The 25,129-nt window shown below is 33.6% G+C and overlaps 1 protein-coding gene across 1 annotated transcript; it reads left to right on the forward strand.

The window, feature by feature from the left end:
- Positions 1 to 498: 498 nt before the first annotated feature.
- LOC126940273 (ubiquitin-40S ribosomal protein S27a-like) lies at positions 499 to 1,912 on the forward strand (the record flags this gene model as incomplete). The annotated part of the gene is made up of 1 exon (XM_050766022.1): positions 499 to 1,912. A coding segment is annotated over one exon (471 nt), but the record flags the coding sequence as incomplete, so codon positions are not given.
- Positions 1,913 to 25,129: the final 23,217 nt, after the last annotated feature.

Raw genomic sequence — 25,129 nt, forward strand, 5'->3', positions numbered from 1 at the left:
AAACTGTTGATATACGCTGCTGACTTCTGCCACCCATGCAATTGCTTATACAACATGGCAATAAAAACAAATAAGAGAACAAAATACAAAATCTGACAGTCTTTTAGGAAACTTGGAGCTAGAATGTGACATACAATTGTCATAATAACTTTTCACGGTTTACAGAATAACAGTTTCCAATGTAGTTTCCCCGGTTTATTTTTCTTGATCCAAACTACAGGCATAACAGTATTATTTTTCTAACGATATTTTTACATTTTTAAATGAAGACAGTGTGGTTAAACACCATTGAATAGTCTTCTCAAGACTGCTGTACTTATGATGCCAACCATTATAAGGGAAAGCTAGTTATGATTTTAATTACATATAGCCTATATTTTAATAAAGTCAACATGTCTGGCAAAATATATTTAAAAGAAAATGTGGGATGAATGTCTGCTCTTCGGCTGCTCGGGGGCCAGTGCCCTATGCCGCGTTCTCTTGTGATCCCTGACCTAACCCATCTCTTCCTTTTCCCCAACCTCAGGTGGAGCCGCCATCACCCTCCATGTTGAACCCTCGGATACGATAGAAAATGTAAAGGCCGAGATCCAGGATAAGGAAGGAATTCCTCCTGCTCAGCAAAGGGGGATCTTTGCTGGCAAGCAACTGGAAGATGCATGGACTTTGTCTGACTACAATATTCAGAAGGAGTCTACTCTTCATCTTGTGTTGAGACTTCGTGGTGGTGCTAAGAAAAAGAAGAAGAAGTCTTACACCACTCCCAAGAAGAATAAGCACAAGAGAAAGAAGGTTAAGCTGGCTGTCCTGAAATATTATCAGGTGGGTGAGAATGGCAAAATTAGTCGCCTTCGTCAAGAGTGCCCGTCTGATGAATGTGGTGCTGGGGTGTTTATGGCAAGCCACTTTGACAGACATTATTGTGGCAAATGTCTGACTTATTTCTTCAACAAGCCAGAAGAAAAGTAATTGTATGAGTTAATAAAATACATGAACTAAAAAAAAAAAAAAAAAAAGAAAATGTGAAGGTGTTCCCTGTGGAATAAAAATTATCACTTAATATTTAAGTCTCATTTTCACATATAATATATGCTTAAAATATTATTTCTGCTTCACTGTGTCAAATAATTGTTACACATTTGAAATTTCATGAGTTATCACACTAGCTAAATTAGTGTCACACCTATGTCACATGTGAGAATCACCAAATAGAACACATATAGTGCCCTAAAATGGGAAATGGATAGAATTTCACTGTCATTAAAAAAAATTATCTGAAAATATACTTCCCATATAACTAATATTACAAAAAATTATTAATAATGTAAACTATATTGAATTTAAATATCCTTGCAAAATTTGACAATTTTGATAGGCCAAATACGAAGCTGGTTTTTCCCTTTGTGAATTAAAAATTCCTCAATTTTACATGTTGGAATGGACACACAAGGATAATACTGAATCAATGTATTTTTAAAGAATATAACAAACTGTATGATGTTAGGAATTTTTATGACATTTGTAGAATGGTTTCATATTTTTAAGATAAATAGCCTAACAAGGTACACTAAACCTCTCTTTGTTTTACATCAAATATGAGGGAAGAAAGCACAGCCAGAGAGTCATGATGGAGAGAAGAATCAATGCACTTTTAACAATGTGAATTCCAGATTCACAAAGACCCAACAGAAAACTATGTGGAAAAGATGAAAGCCTGTGCTCACCTTTGCTTTCATAAGTCTCTGAGGACATCTGTCTTGGATTCATTGGGTTTCAGAAAGCCCAGTGTGCTTGGGAGCGTTGTAAAACCAGATCCTCCCTGTCTCTTAGGATGTAATATATCTCTGAACGTTTGCTTGTGATACTAGAGCCAAAGATAATTATTCAGAATCCTTTTGGGCTTCCTAAGGAAAAGGCTAGAGAGAGAGAACAAATAGCATGCTGCTGAAGTACAAATGTTGACGAAATGATAATGACTGAGACAGCATGTCAAGAAGACTTCTTCAGTTAATTCTTCCTACAGCTGGAAAAAAGTGCAGTTACCAATTAGGCATCATTTGTATTGTTTACTTGCCAATTCTGAGCTATATTATTCTAAAACCTCAAATTTCTTAGAGGCCTTAATGGTTGTATGGGCTGTATCATAAAAGCATAGCCACAGATAACATAATGTAAGGAAAACCAACATTTTTCTCACTACTAAATTTCAATCACTCAGTAATTCCACCATTTATGGTTTCATTAAATAGAAATATAAAGCTTCTATTATTATGCAACACTACCTAAGATGGTCAACATAGGAAGCACTGGAATTATTTTGATACTAAATTTGCTTTTCATAGAATTTAGACATCCTTTTAGCAGAATTCACTGGTAACAGAACCATAAACTGTTCACTCTATATGCTATTCCATAGAGGGGTAAGATGAATGTGAAGTATTCACTGCAGATGAGAGCTGGGGAGCAATATGGGAAGAAGGGGATAATGTAAGAGAAGACCAACTGAAGATAATCTCTGGGATAAGTCACAAGAAAACCCCCCTCAAGTTTACCTCAAATACTTGGACTGACATCAATAGAACTCCACATTCTCTGGAAATCTTTTCTCTCTCAGATAATCGATTCGGTTTTTATACTATTTGATCACAATTTCCCACCATTGCGACTCCATATAGCTCTAACACGTTTGTTCTTTCATCTCACTTTTACTTTGTTCTTTTGTTCCCTAATCTGTCTCACTCCCTGCATCTCTTTTCTTATTCTCCCTCCTTTTTCTAATAATTACCACTTAAATGACTCAGGTTGCTAACATACTCAAATAATTTGCCCTTCTGCTCTTCCACTCCATTCATCTAGCAAAACCGCCTGTCTGGATTGAAATAATTGTTATTAATGATACAGTAAATAGTGGATCAAGGGAAGTCCATAAGCAATGAAAACTGATCATGTTTTTATGTCTCTGATTACATTTGGGATACCAGCCTTGCCCTGCACTAACTCCTCTAATCTCTTAACTTTTAATCTGAGCATCTTTTTTTCTTTCCATCTGTTCCATCCCTTTCCTCAGAGGCAATTTTTAAAAACACCAGATGAGAACCCACTCAACTTTCTGCCATCAAACCCATAATTGTACCCTTCTCTGAAAACCTTATTAGGGTTTTCTGTGGATTTGGATGCTGATTAGTGAGGGAGACCTTGGCTGGAAGGGGAATGACCTTGAATTTTCCCACAGAGCCCATCTCAGCCATGTGACTACAATCATGGCTATAACCCAGTCGTGGTGCTGATGCTGGGAACATTTAATCTTTGTTTACCAACCATGTCAGAACCAAAACTATTCTGACAACTTCCATATTCTCCCCTCTGCAATGTGAGAGGAAGGGAAAGTAAGGGTTGCCATCAGCGGCTTGGGATTTACAAAACTCAATTAGTGGCTTCTTTTATCTGTGCTACAGTCTCCATTACCTTCCACTTCCCAATTCATAACTAAAAATTTAGGAATATTCGTGAAAGGACCCGCTCTCCTGGAGCTTCTGGTGATGTTGAGTCCTTCTTGACTGCCCAGCTTTCATGAACTCGTTGATCTGTTAACTGAAATCAACATTAGTCCTTAGGTCGTGCATTAGATATCTAAACTTTTTCATCCTATATATCTGCTATTTTTTTATCCTTTGACCTACATTTGCCCCTTCTCTCTCATTTCATTCTGTATCTCTGTGTAGTTGAGCTTTTTTTGTTCTTATTTTACATATTAGTGAGATCGTGCAATATATTTTTTCTCGCTTATTTTACTTAGCATAATGTCCTCCAGGTCTATTCATTTTGTGGCAAATGTAGGGTCTTCTTTTTAAAGGCTGAATAGTTATTCCATTGTGTGTATATATATACACACACACACACATACCACATTTTCTTTATTCATTCATTTATAGGTGGACATTTATATTATTTCTATATTTTGGCTATTGTAAATAATGCTACAATGAACATGGGAGTGCAGGTATTTTTACAAGTTGGTGATTTTATCTCCTTTGGGTATATATCTAGAAGAACGATTGTCAGGTCATATGGGAATTTGGTTTTTAATTTCTTAAAGAATTATTGTGAAAAATAGTATGGCGTTTCCTAAAGAAAATACAAATTAAATTTTCTTTTTAATTCAGATTTTATCAGAAAAAAGTTGGCTTTTGTCTTTACAATTTTAATTTTCTAAACCATGATTGTTTATTTGCATATAAATAATATCATTTAATTTATGTTTGCTAATATGAAGTTTTTGTGAAAGTCATATTCTACCATGCAATAGGGTAAAGGGTAAATAAGTGCAAAATATGTGCCAATATGTGGAAGTGGTTCCTCAGAAAAAGTTAAAAATATAGGCTGCTGTAAATTAATTTTTACTTCTAGAAATAGAAAATCTTGAGAAAATTTCCTCTTAATTGATGGATTAATTATGCTTTAGTTATTAAAATATTCCTGCATTAAAATTTTTGTAACTCACCTCTAAAATTATTAATTACTTAAAACCAAAATTTATATAAACTAGTGACTAACTTATTTTGTGGCTTCACACTTGACATGCTGGCCACTTACTTGGATTTCTAACCCAACTAAATTACCTTTCTCTAAATTAATTCCTAAACTTAATTTTTAATGTGACCTGAAAATAAGTTTATGTACTTATAGAAATAAACAAAGTATACCACATAAATTTGAACATTGATTTTTATGTGCTATACATATTTGACCCATTTTTTTTTTCCAAAGTGTCTTTGAAAACTCTGGGAATTTCTTGAAATTGACAATTTTAGCTGCTGTTCACTTGGGTTCCTAATTATGTGGCATATAGATTCACATGAATCACAAAGCATCAAAAGGAATGTTTTATTACTATAGCCTCATGTATCAACTGACAAGTATTTGATGTTAACTAATTCATTTTAAATCCCTGACAATAATCCACTGTTCTCATCTTTCAATGTTATCTGTTTTTAGAAGAGGGCAAAAAGATGAAAGAAAAAATAGAAGAATAAAAGACATTCACTATAATATTCAAAGAGTAAAAAAGTTATTTCAAATAATAGAAAAATTACTATTTTAAGCATTGAGTATTGTGATGGATTTCTTTCTCTCTGGGTATGGTCATGTTATCTTGACTAACTTTATTGAAAGCTTTACTAATTTACTTTAAATTTTGTTTATTAAAACTGCAGCTCTACTTCTGGTGATCTTCCCATTTAATTTCTCTCCATGAAAACTGGAGCTTATGAGAAAGTCTTCAGTTAGAGTAATATTTTTTATATCAGAGACTGGAGGTATAAAGCAGTAGAAAAAACATAAAAATCTGAATATGGGAAGAGAGTTTTTATAAATTCTAGTTGTTAAAATAAGTGTTAAAAGGAGTACTTTTCGAATGCCTCTAATATTCACATTTTTTCTGTGAGGCTGTAGCAATCAAATTTCCCCAGAAAAATAAAACCAATAAAATATCTCTATCTATCTATCTATCTATCTATCTATCTATCTATCTATCTATCTATCTATCTATCATCTGTCATGTATCTATCTACATATCGTTACCTAGCTATCTATGTCTATCTATATATGAAGAGATTTATTTCAGTGAATTTGCTCACATTATTCCGAAGACTGGCAAGTCTGAAATTTGTTTGCAATTTGCAGGCTGGACGGCGGGAAAATCAAGCAGTAGTTGATGTTCTGGTCTTAAGGCAGATTTCTTCTTCTTATCAGGAACATCCCTGTTTTTGCTCTTAAGGCCTATCAAATGATTAAGTAATCCTCACCCATATTATTGAGAGCTATCTCCTATACTTAAAGTTAACTTATTATAGATGTTAACCACATGTACCTTCATAGCAACACCTAGGTTAGTGTTTGATTAAGTAGTTAAGAACTAACACTTGTCAATTTGACACATAAAACCAACCAACACAGAGGCCATGTATGTATAAGCAAGCCATAACAGCAAATATTTTAATAGACAAATTTTCTTTATTCTATTTTTTTGTTATTTTTAGTAAAAAGTAATTTTTAAAGTATTTCTATATTTTTCATGGCATCACTATTATACAAGGAGAAATTAAGAAATGTGAGCTGAGCTATACAAAGTGTTGAAATTTAATATTTATAAATATAAGTTAATCATTCTTAGGACTAAGATATCTGAATTAAATTTTGTTTAGTACTCAACATATCTGTAATTGTCTCATCACTTGCTTTATTTTAAATATAATCATTTTGATAGATACTATACTTCCTAAAGTTTAAAGAATTTATCTAGTAATTGACATATTTCCAACAGTTTCAAATTATTTTTCTCTTAATTCATATTTTAACAATTAAATCACTTAGGACAGGTATGTGTTGGCTTTCCTGACCTCTTTTTGCCTTTAAAATACTTCTGACATCTTATTTGTTTTCTATACTGGGATTATAATTAAAAATTATCTTTTGATTATTTTCTCATCAAAATTGAGTTAGAAAAATGTTTTATTATCATTATTATTATTATTTTGTGTGTTAGAAAAATGTTTTATTATTATTATTATTTTGATTTTTTTTCATTTTACAAATTCAGTGATTCAGAGTCTATTCAAGACTTAGGTAACATTTTGGATGAATAAATATGGGGTTCATTACTTTGTTTCAGGCCATGAGAATGCTATAGCTATAATGCACAGAAGGGCTAACATAGTCACATTATTGCAATCATCTAGATAATTGGGCATTCTCTAAAATTTGCAGCATTCTTATTTTACTGTTTCAGGTCATGAAAACTATTTTTTATTTATAGTATTTTAAGAAATATTTTGCATTTTAAATCTTTAGATATTTTGTTTAGTTGACTGTGTCCTTGTCTCCCATTACTTTCAGGTAAAGATGCATTCATATTTAAAATTGCCAGTTCAAAAGACTATATATGCTATTTTGTTGACATTGTCAAAGAAGGAATTTAGATTCATACACACACACACACACACACACACACTTACTTCAGTTTACTGTTCCATAAGTGCCTAAAGTGAGTACCAGGACATGACCTTGGAATCTAGGAAACTAGATAGGGAACATGGAAAAAAATTAGTTTGAAATTGCAATGGCAAGATTGTATGCTCTTAGCAATATTCTAAAACACAAAAAAGCAAGACACTTGTGATAAGCAATGAGGCAGATAGAGAAAGATTTCTGCTTTTATATATATCCAGAAATGGTAGCAGTTTATTAATTCTTGTTTGGGCATTTAAATGAGTAAAGAGTACTTTAAAACAATATTTTCTTTTCCTACTTACCAATTGCTGCTTAGAATATAATTCAATATATTGAAAAATAAACTCAAATATAGCCTAACAAAGGAGTGTTTCTTTTAAATCTTACATGTAGAAGGCAGAACACTCTAAATTACTTTTTATTATATTTTGAGCACTCCATAAAGACTTAGATAATAGTTGATTGAGTGTTTTAGATATTGATGACGCACAGAAAACGTCTGCATTCTTCTCCTTAACAATTAAAATAACAGCATTAATCCTAAACTGAAACATGCTTTATTTTGATTATTTGCCCCTAATATTTGCCCCTCTGTTAATTTTTCAATTTTAAATTGCAAATTATATTTTATGATATGCAATATACAATGATGCTATAAAAATCTATCAATATCTATTATATTTCCATCAAGACACTCACTTGCATTTATGTGGAAATACTATCAGAGTTTTAAAAATAGGATTTATCTACCATTTGGGCAGAGAAAAGATATCTAGGCACACATAAATAATGAGCAGTGAATGACCAGGGAGTTCTCAAGAAATAGAATCATCATTTTTTGGTTTTGTTTTGTTTTTTGAGGGAGGGTCTCACTCTGTTACCTACAGTGCAGTGACACAATCACAGGTCACTGCAGCCTCAACCTCCCAGGCTCAAGCCATCCTCCCACCTCAGACTCTTGAGTAGCTGGGGCTATAGTCATATGACACCACATACAGCTAATTTTTTTTTTAAGAGATGGGATTTCATTATGTTGCCCAGGATAACACAGAATCAGAAATTTTAATAATAGTTTGTATTTTCTGTTGTCACAGACATTGCCCTAAATGAATTTGAGTTATCCCAAGTGAATATGTTTACCTATACAAGAGGATACGTTTTGCAATCATAGCTGATGTCAAACATTCATTATATAGCTTTTCTGTAAGTTTTTGCTGCTTTATTACTGCTAAAATCTCCAGCTGGAAAGAGGCAAGAAAATTAAATTTTTACAAAAGTCAGGTCAGTTGAGGAGCTCCACTGCTAATAGCACCAACTTCAAGTAGATTTGTATATGAGCCTGTCCCAGAGGGAACAATTTCTAATAAAATCTGACTCTACTTTTAAGTTTTCTACATTAGGCACTTTGAATGGATCCACACAACAAAGTGAACACTAGGCAGCGTCACTGTTTTCTGATATGCAGTTTTAAATATTGTATATTACCCCAATTGCACATCTAGAAGGATATAAAAACATATTGTATGCATGTTTGGATTACAAATCAATTTAATGACATATGTTTGTGAATATACTTATCTTTAATTTACTTTCATGCCTTAAGAGGAAGTAATTCTGTGAGAGTGATTTCTATATCACTTTAACATATTACCACAGGTGTTTTGTTTGTTTGTTTGTTTGTTTTTGGCCTAAAACAACACACATTTATTATCTAACTTCTGTAGGTCAGAAATAGGGATGAAACTGCTAGTTTTTTGCACTGGGTCTCAGAGAGCCAAAATCAGTGTCAGTGAAGCTTTGCTCACCCTTTCTGGAGGCTCTGGGGAATTAACCAGTTTCCACATACATTCTGGTTGGTTGGAAGAATTCAGTTCCTGTAACTGAGGTTCTCATTTCTTTTCTGCCTCTCAGCTGTGGGGGTTAATCTTCCCTCCTAGAGTTTGGGTGTTTTTCTTCTCATGCTTTTAGGTGCTTGTGACATTCTTCTTAATGGCCCTTCTCACCCGTGGTCTCCAGCAACAGCAAGTGGATTCCCTCTCAGACTTTGAATCTCTCCAGTTTCCCTTTTGCTGCCTCTCTATGCCATCTTGTTCTTCAACTAGCTGTAGAAAATTCTCTGCTTTTGTTTTTGTTTGTTTGTTTTATTTTTTGAGATGGAATCTCACTCTGTCACCCAGGTTAGAGTGCAGTGGCATGATCTCGGCTCACTGAAACCTCCGCCACCCCCCCACCGGGTTCAAGCAATTCTCCTGCCTCAGCCTCCTGAGTGGCTGGGATTACAGGTGCCTGCCACCGTGCCAGGCTAATTTTTGTATTTTTAGTAGAGACGGGGTTTCACCATCTTGGCTAGGCTGGCCTTGAACTCCTGACCTCATGATCCACCCACCTCAGCCTCCCAAAATTCTCTGCTTTTAGAGGCTAGATTAGATTAGATTCAGTGATTAGATCAGCGGCACCTGGATAATTCAGGTCATCTTTCCCTATTTTAAGGTCTATGACATTAATTATGTCAGCAAAACTCCTTTTACCACACTGGGTAACACTCACAAATTTTCAGGGCAAGAACATTGCACATTTGCAAGGGTCTACTATTCTGGCTACCGGAACTGCTAGTCCACAGGAATTGGTTTACCTTTTCCTTTATGTTAGCATCTGATTTTTTAGGGTCACATTTTTTGAAATATGAATACAACACTTAATGTTGTATAATACAGTTATCGTCAATTGAAGAAATACATTAATTTTTTTCTATCTTAATTACAGAAAGAGTAGCATGATGTTTTAATTACTTAAAAAATATTGAATCAGGGGTTTTAAAAGTATCTGATATCTACCCAAACAGTTGTGTTTCTCGTTTTAAGAAAATCAGTAAATTGAATATTAAGAGACAGATTTTCCAGTCCATTTTTTGTTCTGCATTTCCCCCCAACTCCCCAAAAACATATAGGATCTGAAATTCCAAGATATCATGTTCATTTTACGTCCCCAACAATAAGACTGTATTGATGCTGGCTGAAATCGATGAATGTGTGAGAGAATATTATTTCCATCCTTCATTAATATTCTAAATAGGCTCTACATTTAAATAGTTTCTATTTCCCATTCATTTCCTCAGAGAACTTAACATTCTTAGGCCAGAAAAAAACATGTTAATTTGTACCTTTCAATATGTTCTTTCCCCTCTATGCCTTAAACATTATCTGTAGCTCTGTTATAAGCTCTGGTATAAGTATTGCAACAAAAAATGTCCTGACTGTTCGTCACTCCAAGCATATTCTTTAGAAATAATATATTTTCAGTCCTGAAAGTGCTTGCTTACGTTTAGTTCATTAAAGTTTATTATTTCCTAAAATGCATGAAGTAAAAAATATTTCCGTTCATGTTTTAGATTTTCTATTAATTTTACTCTGCTCTTCCTTTTCTCCCATTTTCATAAACTAAGTAAACATAGTAAACTCTCCACAGTTTTTAAAGCATGAAATCCTTTCTGACATAAGCAGGAAACTACTTGAGTTTAATGATGAGGCAGAAATCCAACTGATTACAACAGTATCATCTACTGATTTTAACAGTGAGAAATTCTGTGACGCTATTTTGGGAATGTAATTTCTTTGCAGTCTGTCCCTTCGGCACCCAGGACATTTCTGGAATGATGGATATTCTATGAGGAAGGCAATGTCAAGCCTACAGACGTGCCTGAACACACTGTGGAAATTTATGGCCTGCCTTCTTGGTGCTAATGTAATGAGCTACATCATAGTTGAGGTTCAAGAAGAGAAGCTGTCATTTCAGAATTTGACATACATGGATGTTAGAAAAATTAACCATTTTCAAACAGATAAAAGCCATGCACGTATTTTCCTGTATGTTGTTGTATATAAATATAAGTGAAATTAGACTAATCATGGAAATGAATGATTTTCTAGCACATTTCCACTTAAAAAGGATAATAAAATATTTAGGAAAATCAAGATCTAAGTGAGCATTGATACTTTTTATAACAATTGGATATGGAATTTTAATTTTTTTTTTTTTGGCAATAAAGTATTAGTAATATCCTAAAGTTTTACACACACACACACATACACACACACACCTATTGTCAGACAGAATGAGAAGATTCTGTTTGGAATTATTTTTCTAAAACAGAATAAAGATTTAAGCCAGGAAAACACATTGACAAGTTATTTAGGGTACTGTATTTTTAAAAGAAATATAGCAAAAGTCTTCTATGGAGCTATCTTTGAAAAGTCTCCCTAATACTGTAATACCATGTTTGATGCTTTCTAAAGTCAAATATGTGGTGACAAGTAAATGTATTCCTTTATCAGCCCAAGTACAAAACTTTTATGTATGTTTCAAGCCAATTGTCATTTTTTAATCTCCAGTTAAAATTTTAATTATCAATAACAAACGTGGACATGTAATTATATTCTATAGCCGATCTGTTTAAGCAGGTCTCACTCTTTTCACCCCAAGCTAAATAATCTCAGTTGGTACATCACTGTCTTGAGATTTTAGTACAAAGTGGGTTTCTGTTAAAAATAACTATAGTTATAACATCAAAAAAAACTTGAGATAAATAGAAATTTTAGTTCATGATTTTTTCAAGAGTGCAAACATAATTCAAATATAATTGCTACTTTAAAATTTCACTTATGTCAGACAGTAAGCAATCACAAGTACAGAAAACAACAGTTATTTGTTGAACAAATAGTGAAGACTTTTATGAACAGGATACCTTTCATGTAGTGGGCCACATGAAGAAATTCACATTAACATGAAATTTTGACTTTGCATATGGATGCATATTTTTTCATAGCTTTTGAAGTCTACAGGAATCTCATCACTTTCTTCTCAGAATGTTCTCCATGAGATAATTGTGTGCCATTTTGAGATGGGAGAGTTCCCTGAACCCCTTTGCTAGATTTGCGACAGGGATGTGAACAGCTTACTCCACCACCATACTCAAACCCTTTGCAGGAGGGAGAGCACACAGACAAGTGAGTGCCAGGGCTGGGGCAAGGACTTTTGGGCTCTGGCCCCATGGTAGTGTCTAGGGGTGTGCTACAACTAATGCTCTTTTAGCAGTTGCCATGTGCAAATGACTAAGTGTTAACCAGCTTAGTGGTAAGTTGGGTGACAGCCTTTTACACCCTGCCCTCTTGGTACCCTGGTCCTTGTCTGACATCCACGAAGAATCAAATCACATGGACTTGAGGGATGATGAATGTGGAGGTGTTATTGAGTGATGAAGGTGGCTCTCACTTGGATGGGGAGCTGGAAAGGGGATGAAATGGGAAGATAATCATCCCCTAAAGCCAAGCCATCTCCAGTTGGCTCCTCTCCAAAGTCATGCCATCTGAAATTAAGCCAAGTCTATCCACAGTCTCCGACACTCAGTTGCCTCTTCTCCTATTGACATTCAGCCTCTTGGCCCTCTGCCAGCTGAGGTCTGGGGTTTATATGGGCACAAGATAGAGGAGCAGGGCAGGCCAAAAGCAATATTTGGGTGGGAAAACAAGTATGAGAAGTTCTCATTTAGGGCTGCGGGCTCCAGCTTGAGAGTGGAGAACTCACCAGGGATCCTACACTCTTCTACCCAGTATTTCCTGGCCTCTTGTCTGTATCAATTTCAATTAAAATCTAACGTAGTTTCCTTCTACTTTCAAAAGCCACTTTAAAGTATAAGTACAATTTCTTATGTTACTAAGGGAAATCACTATGTGGATGAATACAGATACATTCACTTAACATTTTAAATGTCCAATACATCTAATCTCCTCAGTCCCTCAGGTTTAAAAAATAGATATACAGTTTTCAATTATGAAATTGAACAATTCACTTTGCGGATTGTTTTGTTTTAATCTTTTTGACTGCAACACTTTCCTGCTGTTCACTGTTATTATTTTTTCGATTTATTCCTGTTCTTCACTTCTCTGTATGCCAAACAGAAGCCTAAAGGAAAGGTCTTTTAGATTACATCACTGAGTTAACTCTCCCCTGGTAACATAATATATCAAAAGGAAAACTGGAATCAAGGAGAAAACATTACAAAGATATTGACCATTCATCACTTTATTGAAAATACTCCTTTCTAATAAGAAATTGAAAGCTTAGTCTCCCAACAAATTATTTTCAAAAAGGGGGCTAATTTTTCCAGTGACCTAATCAAAATCTTAGGTAGTAAACCTTTCTGCATTGAGCCTATATATATGTGCTATCTGTCTTAGACAAATTTATAAAGAAGGCAAAAGTCATTTAACGTTAGTCTTCCAGGTTCTGCTCTTTAAAATTTAGATTCACCAAATATTTGGGTTATCACAGATAGACATACAAAGTCTCTGAAAACAATATAATTAACTTGTGCCCTGGTCACTTAAGCCAATGACGTGAAATTGATTGTTTCAAAAATCCTCTATTATCAGAATTTCTGCCTTAGAACACTGTCTGGAAAAGGTCCCTCAGTGACTTAGCTATTATTTTTACTATTTTCTGAAAAATACAGCAGAACTCTGAAAGCTAGATGTTGGCTTTTTGTCAACTTTTAAAAATTCCATTTACAAAACTATGGTAAAGGAAAATATTTTAGCAGCATGTGACACAGTATGCTTTGCTACACATGATGTTTTATGTGAAGATGCAAAGTTCCATGCATATCTTACTAAGTAACAAAAGGACCTAGGTCAATTATATATTGCCTTGATTAGTTAAATTTTAGATAACCAACTACAAATTTGTTTTAATATTCTCTAGCTTATTTTTGACATCTTACATGGTGAAATATGTTCAAAATAAATAAGTAGGTAGACTTTCTTTTAGGATTTATTTTTTATGTTGGAAAATTAGTAAAAAAAAAAAATCTCTAAATTAAATATTTTTCAGATAGTAAAAGGTCATTTGCTGCCTAACTGGATTTTCTCAAATACATATATGTATATATATGTTTAACATATATATGTATACAGAATTTTAAACAAATTTACTATAGAACATTTGAACCTATTTCCTACTGAAGTATTCTAGATTATGAGAAATGCTGTAGATAATGTTCAAGAACATCATTTAGAATGAAATACAATGGACATTCTCTCATATGAGTGTTCGTATTCTAAGTGTCAGAATGTTATATTACTAATGGAATGTCTAACTTAAGTTTAACTTTTAATATTAAAGAAAGAAATCACAAACTTGAAATTTATCAAGATGTTAATCTTCTGATGGATAATAAAGGCTATTAGTAGAATAGGTCATAAATTTTATTTTCTCTAAACTATAAAGACAAAGGAGACATTAGTGACAATTTGCTTAAATTAACCTGGTCTTGCTTGCTTTGTTTTGTTCAAGCGAAGCATACCATTTTAGTGTAAAATATTTGGGTTAACTCAGTTACTTTTTAAAATTGAGCAATGCTCAACTGCCACTAAAATCAAAAATGTTTTTTGGTATGCCACTATAATCAGAAGTAATCACAGTAAAATACCATGCTTAGACACACAATTTCCTTGCAAATTTGACAGGAACTTTAAAACTAAGATGAGAGAAGAAACTTTCATGAATAAAGTGCTTCAGATATCTCGCTGATAGAGCATATTTCAAAAAAGTGGAACAGGAAAGCTTGTTGTGCTTAACCTTGATGGGTCAAGGACATCATGGAGCCAGACTGCTTGGATTCAAGTCCCAGCTCCATCACAGGCTTGCATCAGAGCTTTGGGAAGTTGTTTAACATTTCTGTAGTTCAATTTTCTTATCAGTGAAATATAGATAAATAATAGAAATATCTGCCCTATAAGCTCATTGTGGGATTAAATGACAATAAACAGTGGTTAGAATGGTGTCTGACTAGAAGATAAAGTTTTGTAAATTGTTATATACTGAATCTTCCCATACATCATTTCCTAGATGTGATGAAAACTCAAGTAAATTTCTTTTATTTTCAGCAAATAGAACTAAATATGACTCACTCAGATAACCTTATTGAAATTTCATAATGGCTCTTACCATTATTTCCATAAGATTCTGCTACTAATGATGAAATTCTTACTGAAATTGAGGAACTAGGAGAACACAAGAGGAGAAATAGGCTATTACATATACTTAGGACCATTTAGGCAATGAAAATTAATAGTAATTCTTATTAACTATAAAAACTGAAAATAATTTTTTGGCTTTGAATGTAACAATACTAAAACAAATGGTAAAATTTATTAAAGGACATGTGTACTATACTGATAAATATAGTTTTAAAGTGGACTTTTATACATATTTATACATGCTTAACTTTATTTCATATTTTATCTTTCTATTCTCTTAGTCTAGAACTCTGAATTAAAAGCCTGAATTAAAGTCAAATTTTAATAATATCAAATAACATAAAACCAACAAAAATTAATGCCCTATATAAATGAATATTACTGATATGGTTGCTAAATTGAAATACAAGTATAATAATAAAATTTTGCAATTATATTGTTTTTTCATTGTCTCATGTGTTTTACAAATTACTTATGTGTCTACATGGGTGTCACATTATGTCTCACTACAAGGGGTTTTTCCTTTAGCAAAACAACAGCTCTGCAACAGGACAGTGACCTCAGACACAGTTAAATGTAGCCAATTAAAGTTCTTTCCTTCTTTTGAAGGAAATAAAATACCACTATGAAAATAATATTAGACAAAAAATAAAATAATATTACACACACAGAGACACACACACACACGTGCTATTTCAAAAGTTTCCTGGTTTATGTAACTAATAAAGTTAAGAAGCTGCACTTTTCAAAATCTTTTAAGTGGGACCGCTGATCAGAGATAATTTGTTGTTTGTCATTACATTGGTTCAATCAATTTAGTTTGGAGGGACTTCTCTAATAGTTACTGATGGTCTGCTCTAACAGTTTCTGTGAATTTTTCAGGTACTGCAGGGACTTGAGTTCACCAGCAATTCTCTGCTGTCCTTAGTGTGGGCTGTCAAGAGCCAATGTCAGATTATACAGGTGACTGTAATTAAGTTGTCAATGTGCATCTGTAACTCTGGCATTTTCCTAACCTCTCAACATATACGTGATGCCATAATCTGGTTTAAAATTCATTGTTTTCATACTGAATCCTTAGTGTACTGCTATGTCTTCTGAAGTGTAATCATATCCCTGACTTCAAAAAGTTTACCATTTTTCAGGGGGAAAAAAGCAAAATATTTTTCCTTTGATTCCTCTTTTACCTTATATTTCTAGCCCTGTAATCTACTCAAATCTACTTAGATAGACTATTTTATTTTATTGTACCCAGCATTCCAATTATTATTAAAGCCCCCCAAATAATGCTATGAATAAACCAGCATTCTCATACCCTGCAGATGGAATATAGTAAATATTCTATGGAAAGTTTTTAGAAATCTTTATCAACATTATAAAATTATAAATGCCGTTCTCTTGGACCCAGCAATTTCATGTCTAAATAAATTTATATATACATACCCACACACACAAACACACACATATATATACACATACATACACACATATGTATATATAGTTTCTCATGTGAAAAATGCATAAAATTGTTCACTGTATTATTTTCTTGTAAAAATATGGAAAAGATTAAGAATTTTAAAGTAAATTACCGTATATGTGTGTGTAAATGGATATTCGTTTAAATATGTATAGTTCTACAAAGGATACACAAGAAACTATTACATCATTTGCCTGCTGGGATGTGAATTGGGTATTAAATAGGCAGGAATGGAGGTTTTCTAAACCTTTTGAAATTCAAATTATAGGAACTGTTTGCCCTAATAACAATAGGGGGGGATGTCTTGAAAAATAAATCCTTAACCTTCCTCTTAGAGTCACTACTAATTTTCTCAGTCAATTAATAGTTGTTTAGCCCTTAACAGATACAGTGGCAAATCAAACACTAATACATTTGCTCAAAAGGCAGCACTAAGGCCCAAAATTTATATGCATCACATCTTTATTAAGATTCAATGTATGTAAAACTGAAGACATTGATTATACGTCTATGTAGCTCCTCATCATGATTTTTATATTTGTACTACTATTTTGGAACTAAATAAACAATACAATTTGACAATTAAATAAAATTTAAATAACACCTAGTTATAAAAACATTTTAAAAATTGAGGCCAGTTTTATTTTCTTGGAGCCAGCAAAGAGAACACAAAATAAAAGACTGGGCTTCTTTTGGCTGTGAGTAGAACATTGTTTTATAAATTAGTTCATTTTCTCCAAATCATTATTTTAAGTTTTTAATATTTTTGATTATGGTTCTGGCTAGAACTTGTATTTTAAACCAATTTTAGGAACCAGTGGAAGTCACTGAATGACATTTTAAGAACAGGAATCCAACTTACAAAAAAAAGAGTATTAAAATTCTACAATTGGAAAATTTTAAATAATTTAAATTAGGTAGGAAACTATATCAATGATTACTGACCCCACACACACATTGAAATTGCTCTGATCTGAATGTGTCTCCCCAAAATCTGCATGCTGAAATCTAGTTACCAATGTGATGACATTGGAGATGGGGCCTGTGGGAACTGAATTGGTCATAAGAGCACAGCACTCCTCAATGAGATTAGTGCCCTTGTAAGAGAGGATCCAGATTGCTGCCTGGCTCCTTTCACCATGTAAGGATACAGCTAGGAGACTTCATCTATCAACCACGGGACAGGCCCTTACTAGACACCAAATCTGCCAGTGCCATGGTTTTGGACTTCCCAGCCTCTGCAACTGTCAGAAATAATTTTTCCTTGTTTACAAGCTACCTAATTTATGGTATTCTGCTATAGCCAACCAAGAGAACTAAGAAATTATTGTCTCCCTGCAGTAAAATAATTACAGAAGGCATTACAGTGCTCCTCTCCTCCATAGAGATTAAAACATACTGCATTTTATGACCCTTAATAAGTGTGGATGTATCTTTTGACAGATACTGTATCTTAATTTTTCATATATTCTGTCCCTTGCTATTCGTAAAAATTCCTCCCTAAAATTTCAGTTAATATATGCATATGATTTAGTATTGTTTCAGTCTTTTTTATATACCCAAAGTCACTTACTGTAGAAAACAAGTGGTACAGTTCATTTGTAGCTATGAAAAATGCACCTCTAACAATGCCAATTTAAAGTACTTGACAAATTTGATTTATTAAAATTGCAACCAAAACAATCAGCTGGCCACTTTTTAAAAATATGTAATAGTTAAATATAACTCACCTCCTTTAGTAAGCAAAAGATATTGGTGCTGCTGGAAGGGGGCAAAATAGCTGGATATCCTATATGCATGAGGAAGAACAAACATAATTAAGCTTAGACTGTGGATGATTTTTGTTGTATAACTTAGCTACTGGTAGACAGACAGCAATTTTAAAAAATTTCTCCATTTTATAACTTTCTATGGGCCTTGTGATTTTGGAAATTTAATGAAAAAATAGGGAAAGTGATGACATTTGTTATATATATATAAATATATATATCAATATGTGTGTGTGTGTGTGTGTGTATATATATATATATATATAAAATGTACCAGTCACTGGGCCCAAAAGTTATGTATTGCCATATATGTTTTATTACTTAATTTTAGGAAGTAAGTGATCTCATTCTTTTATTCATTCAGTCAACAACTATTTCAGAATACCTGCTCCTATGTATGAAGAGTGTAGAGGTAAGCAAAACAAATGAACAGGGAAATCCATGTCTTCACACAGCTTACAATCTGGTAGTAAAATAATGCTGGCAAATATCATCAATAAAGCAATGAATCGTATATATAGTCAGGTAAACAAATTTTATCAGGTAAACAAATCTATGAAAAATGTATCAGGGTAAGGATATAAGTAAGCCTAACTAAGGGTGTCAGTTTTTAATAACGTGGTCAGAGTTGACCTCACTAGAAGAACCATTTAAAGCAGCAGGAGAGGAAGCCTTGCAGCTATCTGGGGGAAGAGAGTTTCAGTCAGAGAGATGGAAAGCCAAGCTCTATCGACCTAATGGACAGCATGCTGGCTATAGTTAATAACAATGTACTCTATAGTTGAAATTTGTTAAGAAGCTAGATAGACCTCATGTGTTTTCACCACAAATTTAAAAAAGGATAGCGATGTAAAAATAAATGTCAGGACAAAAATGAAGAAACAACAAAGGAGTAATGAGAAAATGAAAAAACAATGAGGTGGGAAGAAATCAACATAGTGTCCACAAAGGTAAAGGAAGAAGATTGTTCAAAGACGAAGAATGATTAGCAGATACAAGTGGTCGTGAAATGCTAAGCATAAAGTGGATTAAGAATTGACAAAATAACTTCACAATATGGATGTCATTCATGACCTTGACAAAAGCAGTATCATTCATCAAAAAAAAAAAAAAAAAAAATTAAAGTAAGGCCAGGAGCAGTGGCTCACATCTATAATCCCAGCGTTTTGGGAGGCAGAGGTGGGAGGGTCACTTGTAGCCAGGAGTTTGAGGCCCACCTGGACATCATAGCAAGTCTCTACAAAAAAAACATAAAAATTAAAAATTAGGCTAGTGTCTGTGGCTCATGCTTGTAAGTCCAGCACTTCGCAAGACCATGGTAAGAGGAAAGACCATGGTAAGAGGATCACTCGAGTGCAGGAGATCAAGACCAGCTTGGGCAACATAATAAGACCCCACCTCTACAAAACATTTTAAAAATTAGCTGAGTGTGGTGGTGGCTGACTGCAGTCCCAGCTACTCAGGAGACTGGGGTGGGAGGATTGCTTGCCTGTACCAAGCAGGTCTTGCTCTGTCACCAAGGTGGGAATGTAGTGGTGCAATCAGGGCTCACTGCAGCATCAACCCCAATGCCTGAGTGAGCCCTGATCACACCAGTACATTCCTGTGTGGATGACAGAGAAAGATCTATCTCTAAAAAATAAAAAAATTAAAACATGAGAAAAATAGAAAATAAAAAAGGAAAAATTATCTGGGTGAAGTGATGCATGCCTGTGGTCCCAGGTACTTGGAAGTCTAACGCAGGAGACCGGCTTGAGCCCTGGGGTCAGAGGCTGCAGTGAGCTATGATTGTGCCACTGCACTCCAGCCTGGTCGGCAGAACAAGATCCTGTTTCTGGGGAAAAAAAATAGAAGTAAAAATCTGACTGAGGTAGATTTCAGAAATGGAGATGGTGTAGGTCAAAGGGAATGGGTAACAGAAAATTCTTTCAAGGTGTTGCTCTGGCAGTGGAATAAGGAAACAATGTAGTAGTTAGTGAGATAACTGGAACATGAGAAAGTTTTCTAAGATGGAAGGAATTACAGCCTATATTTATGCTAGTGGAATTATCTAGTAGAGAGAAAAAACAGATGATGCAATACAGAGAAAAGTGTTGCTGTCTCTATGTAGGCCAGAAGTGATAGGATCTAATGCAGAGTTGCATGTGTCTGTCTGTGTGGGTTAGGGATCAGCCTTAAGGATGAGGACAGACCATCTATAGCAGCAGGAGAGAATGCAAAGTATATATTGTTAAGAAGAGTTAATATGGGGGATATATTTGCATTCTCAGTGAAATACTTAAGGTCATTAACTGAGACAGAATAGGAGAAGAGGGTTATAAATAATGTCCTAGGACAATGAGAAAGTACATGAAATAGAGTATAACTGCTGCTCTGTACTCAGACACAATATGAGGTTCATTTATAAGAATTTAAATTAAGACTTGTCATCAGTCCTGTGATTTTTTTTTTTCCTCCAGCCACTGTCAGCAAGTATAGCCTAGATAGATAATTAGGTTAAGTCTAAGTCATGGCTTTGCCACACAAACAAGCTGAGGGGCATTGAGGAAAAATAAAGGGATGGGGAGCGGGTAATTATAAACCCTGACCAGAGAATTTAACCATGATAAGAAGGAAAAGAATGTATAAGTGGGAATGAAGGACAGTGAAATACTGGTAAAATCAGTGAAGTTTAATCCTAGGCAGGTAAAAGATTTGTTGGAATATTTAAACTTGCCACACTTCTCTCTTGATGTAGCAAAGACTAAGAAGAGGCAAATTCAATGAAAACCAGATTGTAATAAATACAAGTTTAATTTATCACATACTATCTTGAGTTTTCCGATATTAACTCATCAGTAGACAATCATCCCAGTAGGATCTTACTACTTCTTCAAGGGTCATTGGGAGGAAGGTGGGGATGGATAATGGATAAAAAAAATAGTTTGAAGAATAAATAAGACTTATTTGACAGCACAACAGAGGTGACTATCATCAATAACAATTTAATTGTACATTTTAGAATGACAAAAAGAATATAACTGGATTGTTTGTAACACAAAGGATAAATGTTTGAGAATGGATACCCCATTCTCCATCATATGATTATTACACACTGTATGCCTGTATTAAAACATCTCATGTACACCATAAGTATATGTAAAAATACGTCTACTATGTAAACATACACCTGTGTCCCCACAAAAAATAAAAATTAAAGAAATATATATAAACACTTGGAAACTAAAAAAAAAGTCACACTTTTCCTTGTCACAGGCAAAATATTCACAAATTACTTCATGGGTATCATTTTCTTGCTCATATATTTTTTCTTTACTTTTTTATAATCAGAAGGACTTCAATGGTTCGAGCTCCTTCACCCCAATACTATGTTTCCATTGAATTCAAACAGGCCACAAAAAGGACAATATTACAAGTTGCTGAGGAACTTTCCCGTTCTTCCCAACATCACCATCAATTTTTCCTGCTCAAAATCATAAAACCTGTTATTCTTTTTTAAACTAGTTCAGTTGAATATTCTCATAAGATTATAATTTTATAGTTAAGTATATAGAAACTGATGTACAGAAAGTTTTTTTTTTTTTTAAACAACTAAACTGCTGATTTGAGATTCAAAGCTAAGTCTGGAAATTGTTTCCACTACACTCTAGCGAAAATAAGCAATCATAGTTTCTTAGGATATTTTATATTTCATATTGTTTAAAAAGGAATACAAACTAAATTGTTTTCATTTGTGGCTTAAAATTAAAATGGAAAAATTTTGACCTACTTCTATTTATATCCATTTAGGATGTTTTTTTATTTGCTTTGATTTTGATAAGCCCTGAATGTTTCCAGGAGTTTTCAAAGTGAACCTGATGTCCTGACAATGATTAATCTTGGGATTGGAAAATTCTCATTACCAGCCAGCTCATTCTGTTACCTAGATATTTCAGTCTGAAAAAAAAAGTAGGCCAGTTGTTCTTTTCTGTATCTTAACCTTTCTTTACTTTTTTCCCTCTGTGTTAGTGTGTGTGTTCATGAGAGTGTGTGCATCCTCACACTATCATGTGTGTTTGTCTCAGTATTTGAATCAAAAAACAACGAAACCAGGAAAATGTTTAGAAACTACAGCCTGCCAGTAGGCCTAGCAGAATTGAAGCAATGTGTTAAACGATGTCAGCTGTAGTCACAGTTTGGTGATAGTTATGTCCAGTCCAGTTCATATGATTAATTCTATTCTCTTGCCATGCCTACTAAACACTTTAGAGAAGCAAAACATCATTTTTTTCTTCAAGAATAAAATGTAATCTCAAGTACATTGTATTCTAATGAGTTAAATTGTAAATTTAATATTTTGCAAAGCATTACAATAGAATAATGGCTATTTTAAAACTTCAGAGATATATACTAATAAAAGAAAATACATCTAATGTATTAAAATGGTTGCTTTTGATGTAAGGTAAGTAGGAGTAAGGAATGGGATGCTGTGAGATGATTATTTGTATGTATATATGTACTTATATGCATATAAATGAAGATGAAAATAAAAGCTTGACTAGGACCAGGAATAATGGTGAATTCTGAAAAGAAGCATATAAGTAAATAAAATTTCAGCATATAAGACAAAAATAAAACCTTATGATAGTATTAATTTGTGGTATAATTGTATTAATGATAATTGTCAAACTATAAGAAATTGTTGTATTTCTAGGTTTAAAAAGTAACATATTGGCAACTCCATGTTGTTTAAACTTATTCTAATATGATTAACTTATATTTACCTGTGACATCACTCGTAGGGCATTTCATGCCATCTTTACAAAAACATTGTTATATATTCAGGAATTATCATGATACAGATAATTAAATTATCACTTAGATAATTTAATTAAGTTTCTCAAGGTTAGAGAGGTATTACACATCAAAGCTAGATTTCTGGGGTCTTAAACTAATCTGCTTTCTAGTATAAACCATATAAAAGGTGGTCATGGGCTTTTAGTATCGTCCTGGTTCTGCTGGTAATAAGGAAAATTCTTTAGATTATAATATCTTTACAAAATGAAAAAGTTGGATATATAATCTGGTTTATGACTCATCAAATATGTCAAAGATTTCTAATTTTATTTTTGTCTTTTTAATAAAGGCCTCATGATTATTATTATTGCATTTACACTGAAGTATGAATATAGTTCCTCACTCATTACATTACTATTAAACAGACTGGGTCTCTGAGATCTTGGCTAAACCTTAATCTCTCATACTGTTCAATATAACTATTTTAGTAAAGATTTGCTTATGATGAAAAAGTCAGGGGACCACCCAACAGTAACCTCTGATGTTACTACCATTTCCTTTATTGAATGATCTTGGTCATTAACCTATAGCGGTGGCATTCACACATGTATTGGTAGTAAAGCCTTGATTTCTTTCCAATAACATTTTATGCAGAATCTAATGTAAAACAGACTTGCATGAGGATGAGGTCTTATTGCAGTAGCTGCAAATGAACCTGAAAAATTGCTCTTGTTTAACTCCGTATAAAATTTCCAGAAATCCTGAGGCTCCAGAAAATGTCAATCAAAAAACATTGTTCAATATTTGTATATTCTATTGTCATCTATGTGTAAGAACACTAACTGAATTCTCCATTGTATTTTCCTTCTGTGTACATGGAAGAGTTTTTTCTTAAGTTTTAGAATGCAACATTAAGTTAACCGGATAACAGAAAATGGGGATTATTTCCAAACTAGTTCTATGTTTCTTCACCTATAATAAACAAGTTTTTAAATCATAAGATCCTTACACATGAATATTTTTATTCTGAGTTGAATAAAATTAGACAAATGTCAAACAAATATTTACCGCATCTGACAGTCCTTTAGTATATTTGATTCTCTAAAAATGTATCATAAAATATCTGCTTCAAACAAAGTATCTGTTGATTTCACTGACGTTTCATATATAGACATCAAAGAGTTTGAAATTCTTGGCCGGTTGCAGTGACGCACGCCTGTGATCCCAGCACTTTGAGAGGCCGAGGTGGGTGGATCACCTGAGGTCAGGAGTTTGAGACAAGCCTGACCAACATGAAGAAACTCCATCTCTATTAAACATACAGAAAATTAGCTAGGTGTAGTGGCACATGCCTGTAATCCCAGATACTCGGGAGGCTAAGGTAGGAGACTCGCTTGAACCCAGGAGGCGGAGGTTGCCGTGAGCCAAGATCAAGATCGCGCCATTGCACTCCAGACTGAGCAACAAGAGTGAAACTCCGACTCAAAAACAACAAAAAAAGGAATTCTTATATAATATTTGTTACTGTCCCACATATGGTGGACACTTCTTGCAGTGAACGCTGACATCAACATAGAAACATAAGGAAGACATCCTGTACTTACTATCCATTATTGCAGCAATGCCCTAAGGGAAGCAAAAAACTTTTAGCATTGAATATAAAAAGAAACATTTTCACAAAGCACAAATGTTTGTCATATACTCAAAGAATGCTGAAATTCAAGGTTAATTATGTTTTCAATAAACTGCTTTATTTTGTTAAGAAACATTTCTTTTTATTTTAAAAGTGTTTTTCTGAGCATCTTTCAACATGTTGGATCACATAAGTCATTTTAATGCTTCTGTATCATCTAAAGAATCAATATGGAAATAAAATTAAATTATAAAAGAAGATACTACCAAAGTAAGTATTTTAAAATATAATTATTATCCAATGAAAAACACTCTAGACCACCCACTTTCTCTCATCTTCAAACATTTATTTTGGTAGTAGCTGAATTATCATATGCATCTGGGACTCCTCTGTCTGATCCAATTTCACAAACATGCTTGCCTTATTTATTAGC

Source organism: Macaca thibetana, chromosome 17 (genome assembly GCF_024542745.1).
Source record: "Macaca thibetana thibetana isolate TM-01 chromosome 17, ASM2454274v1, whole genome shotgun sequence".
NCBI classification, from domain to species: Eukaryota; Metazoa; Chordata; class Mammalia; order Primates; family Cercopithecidae; genus Macaca; species Macaca thibetana.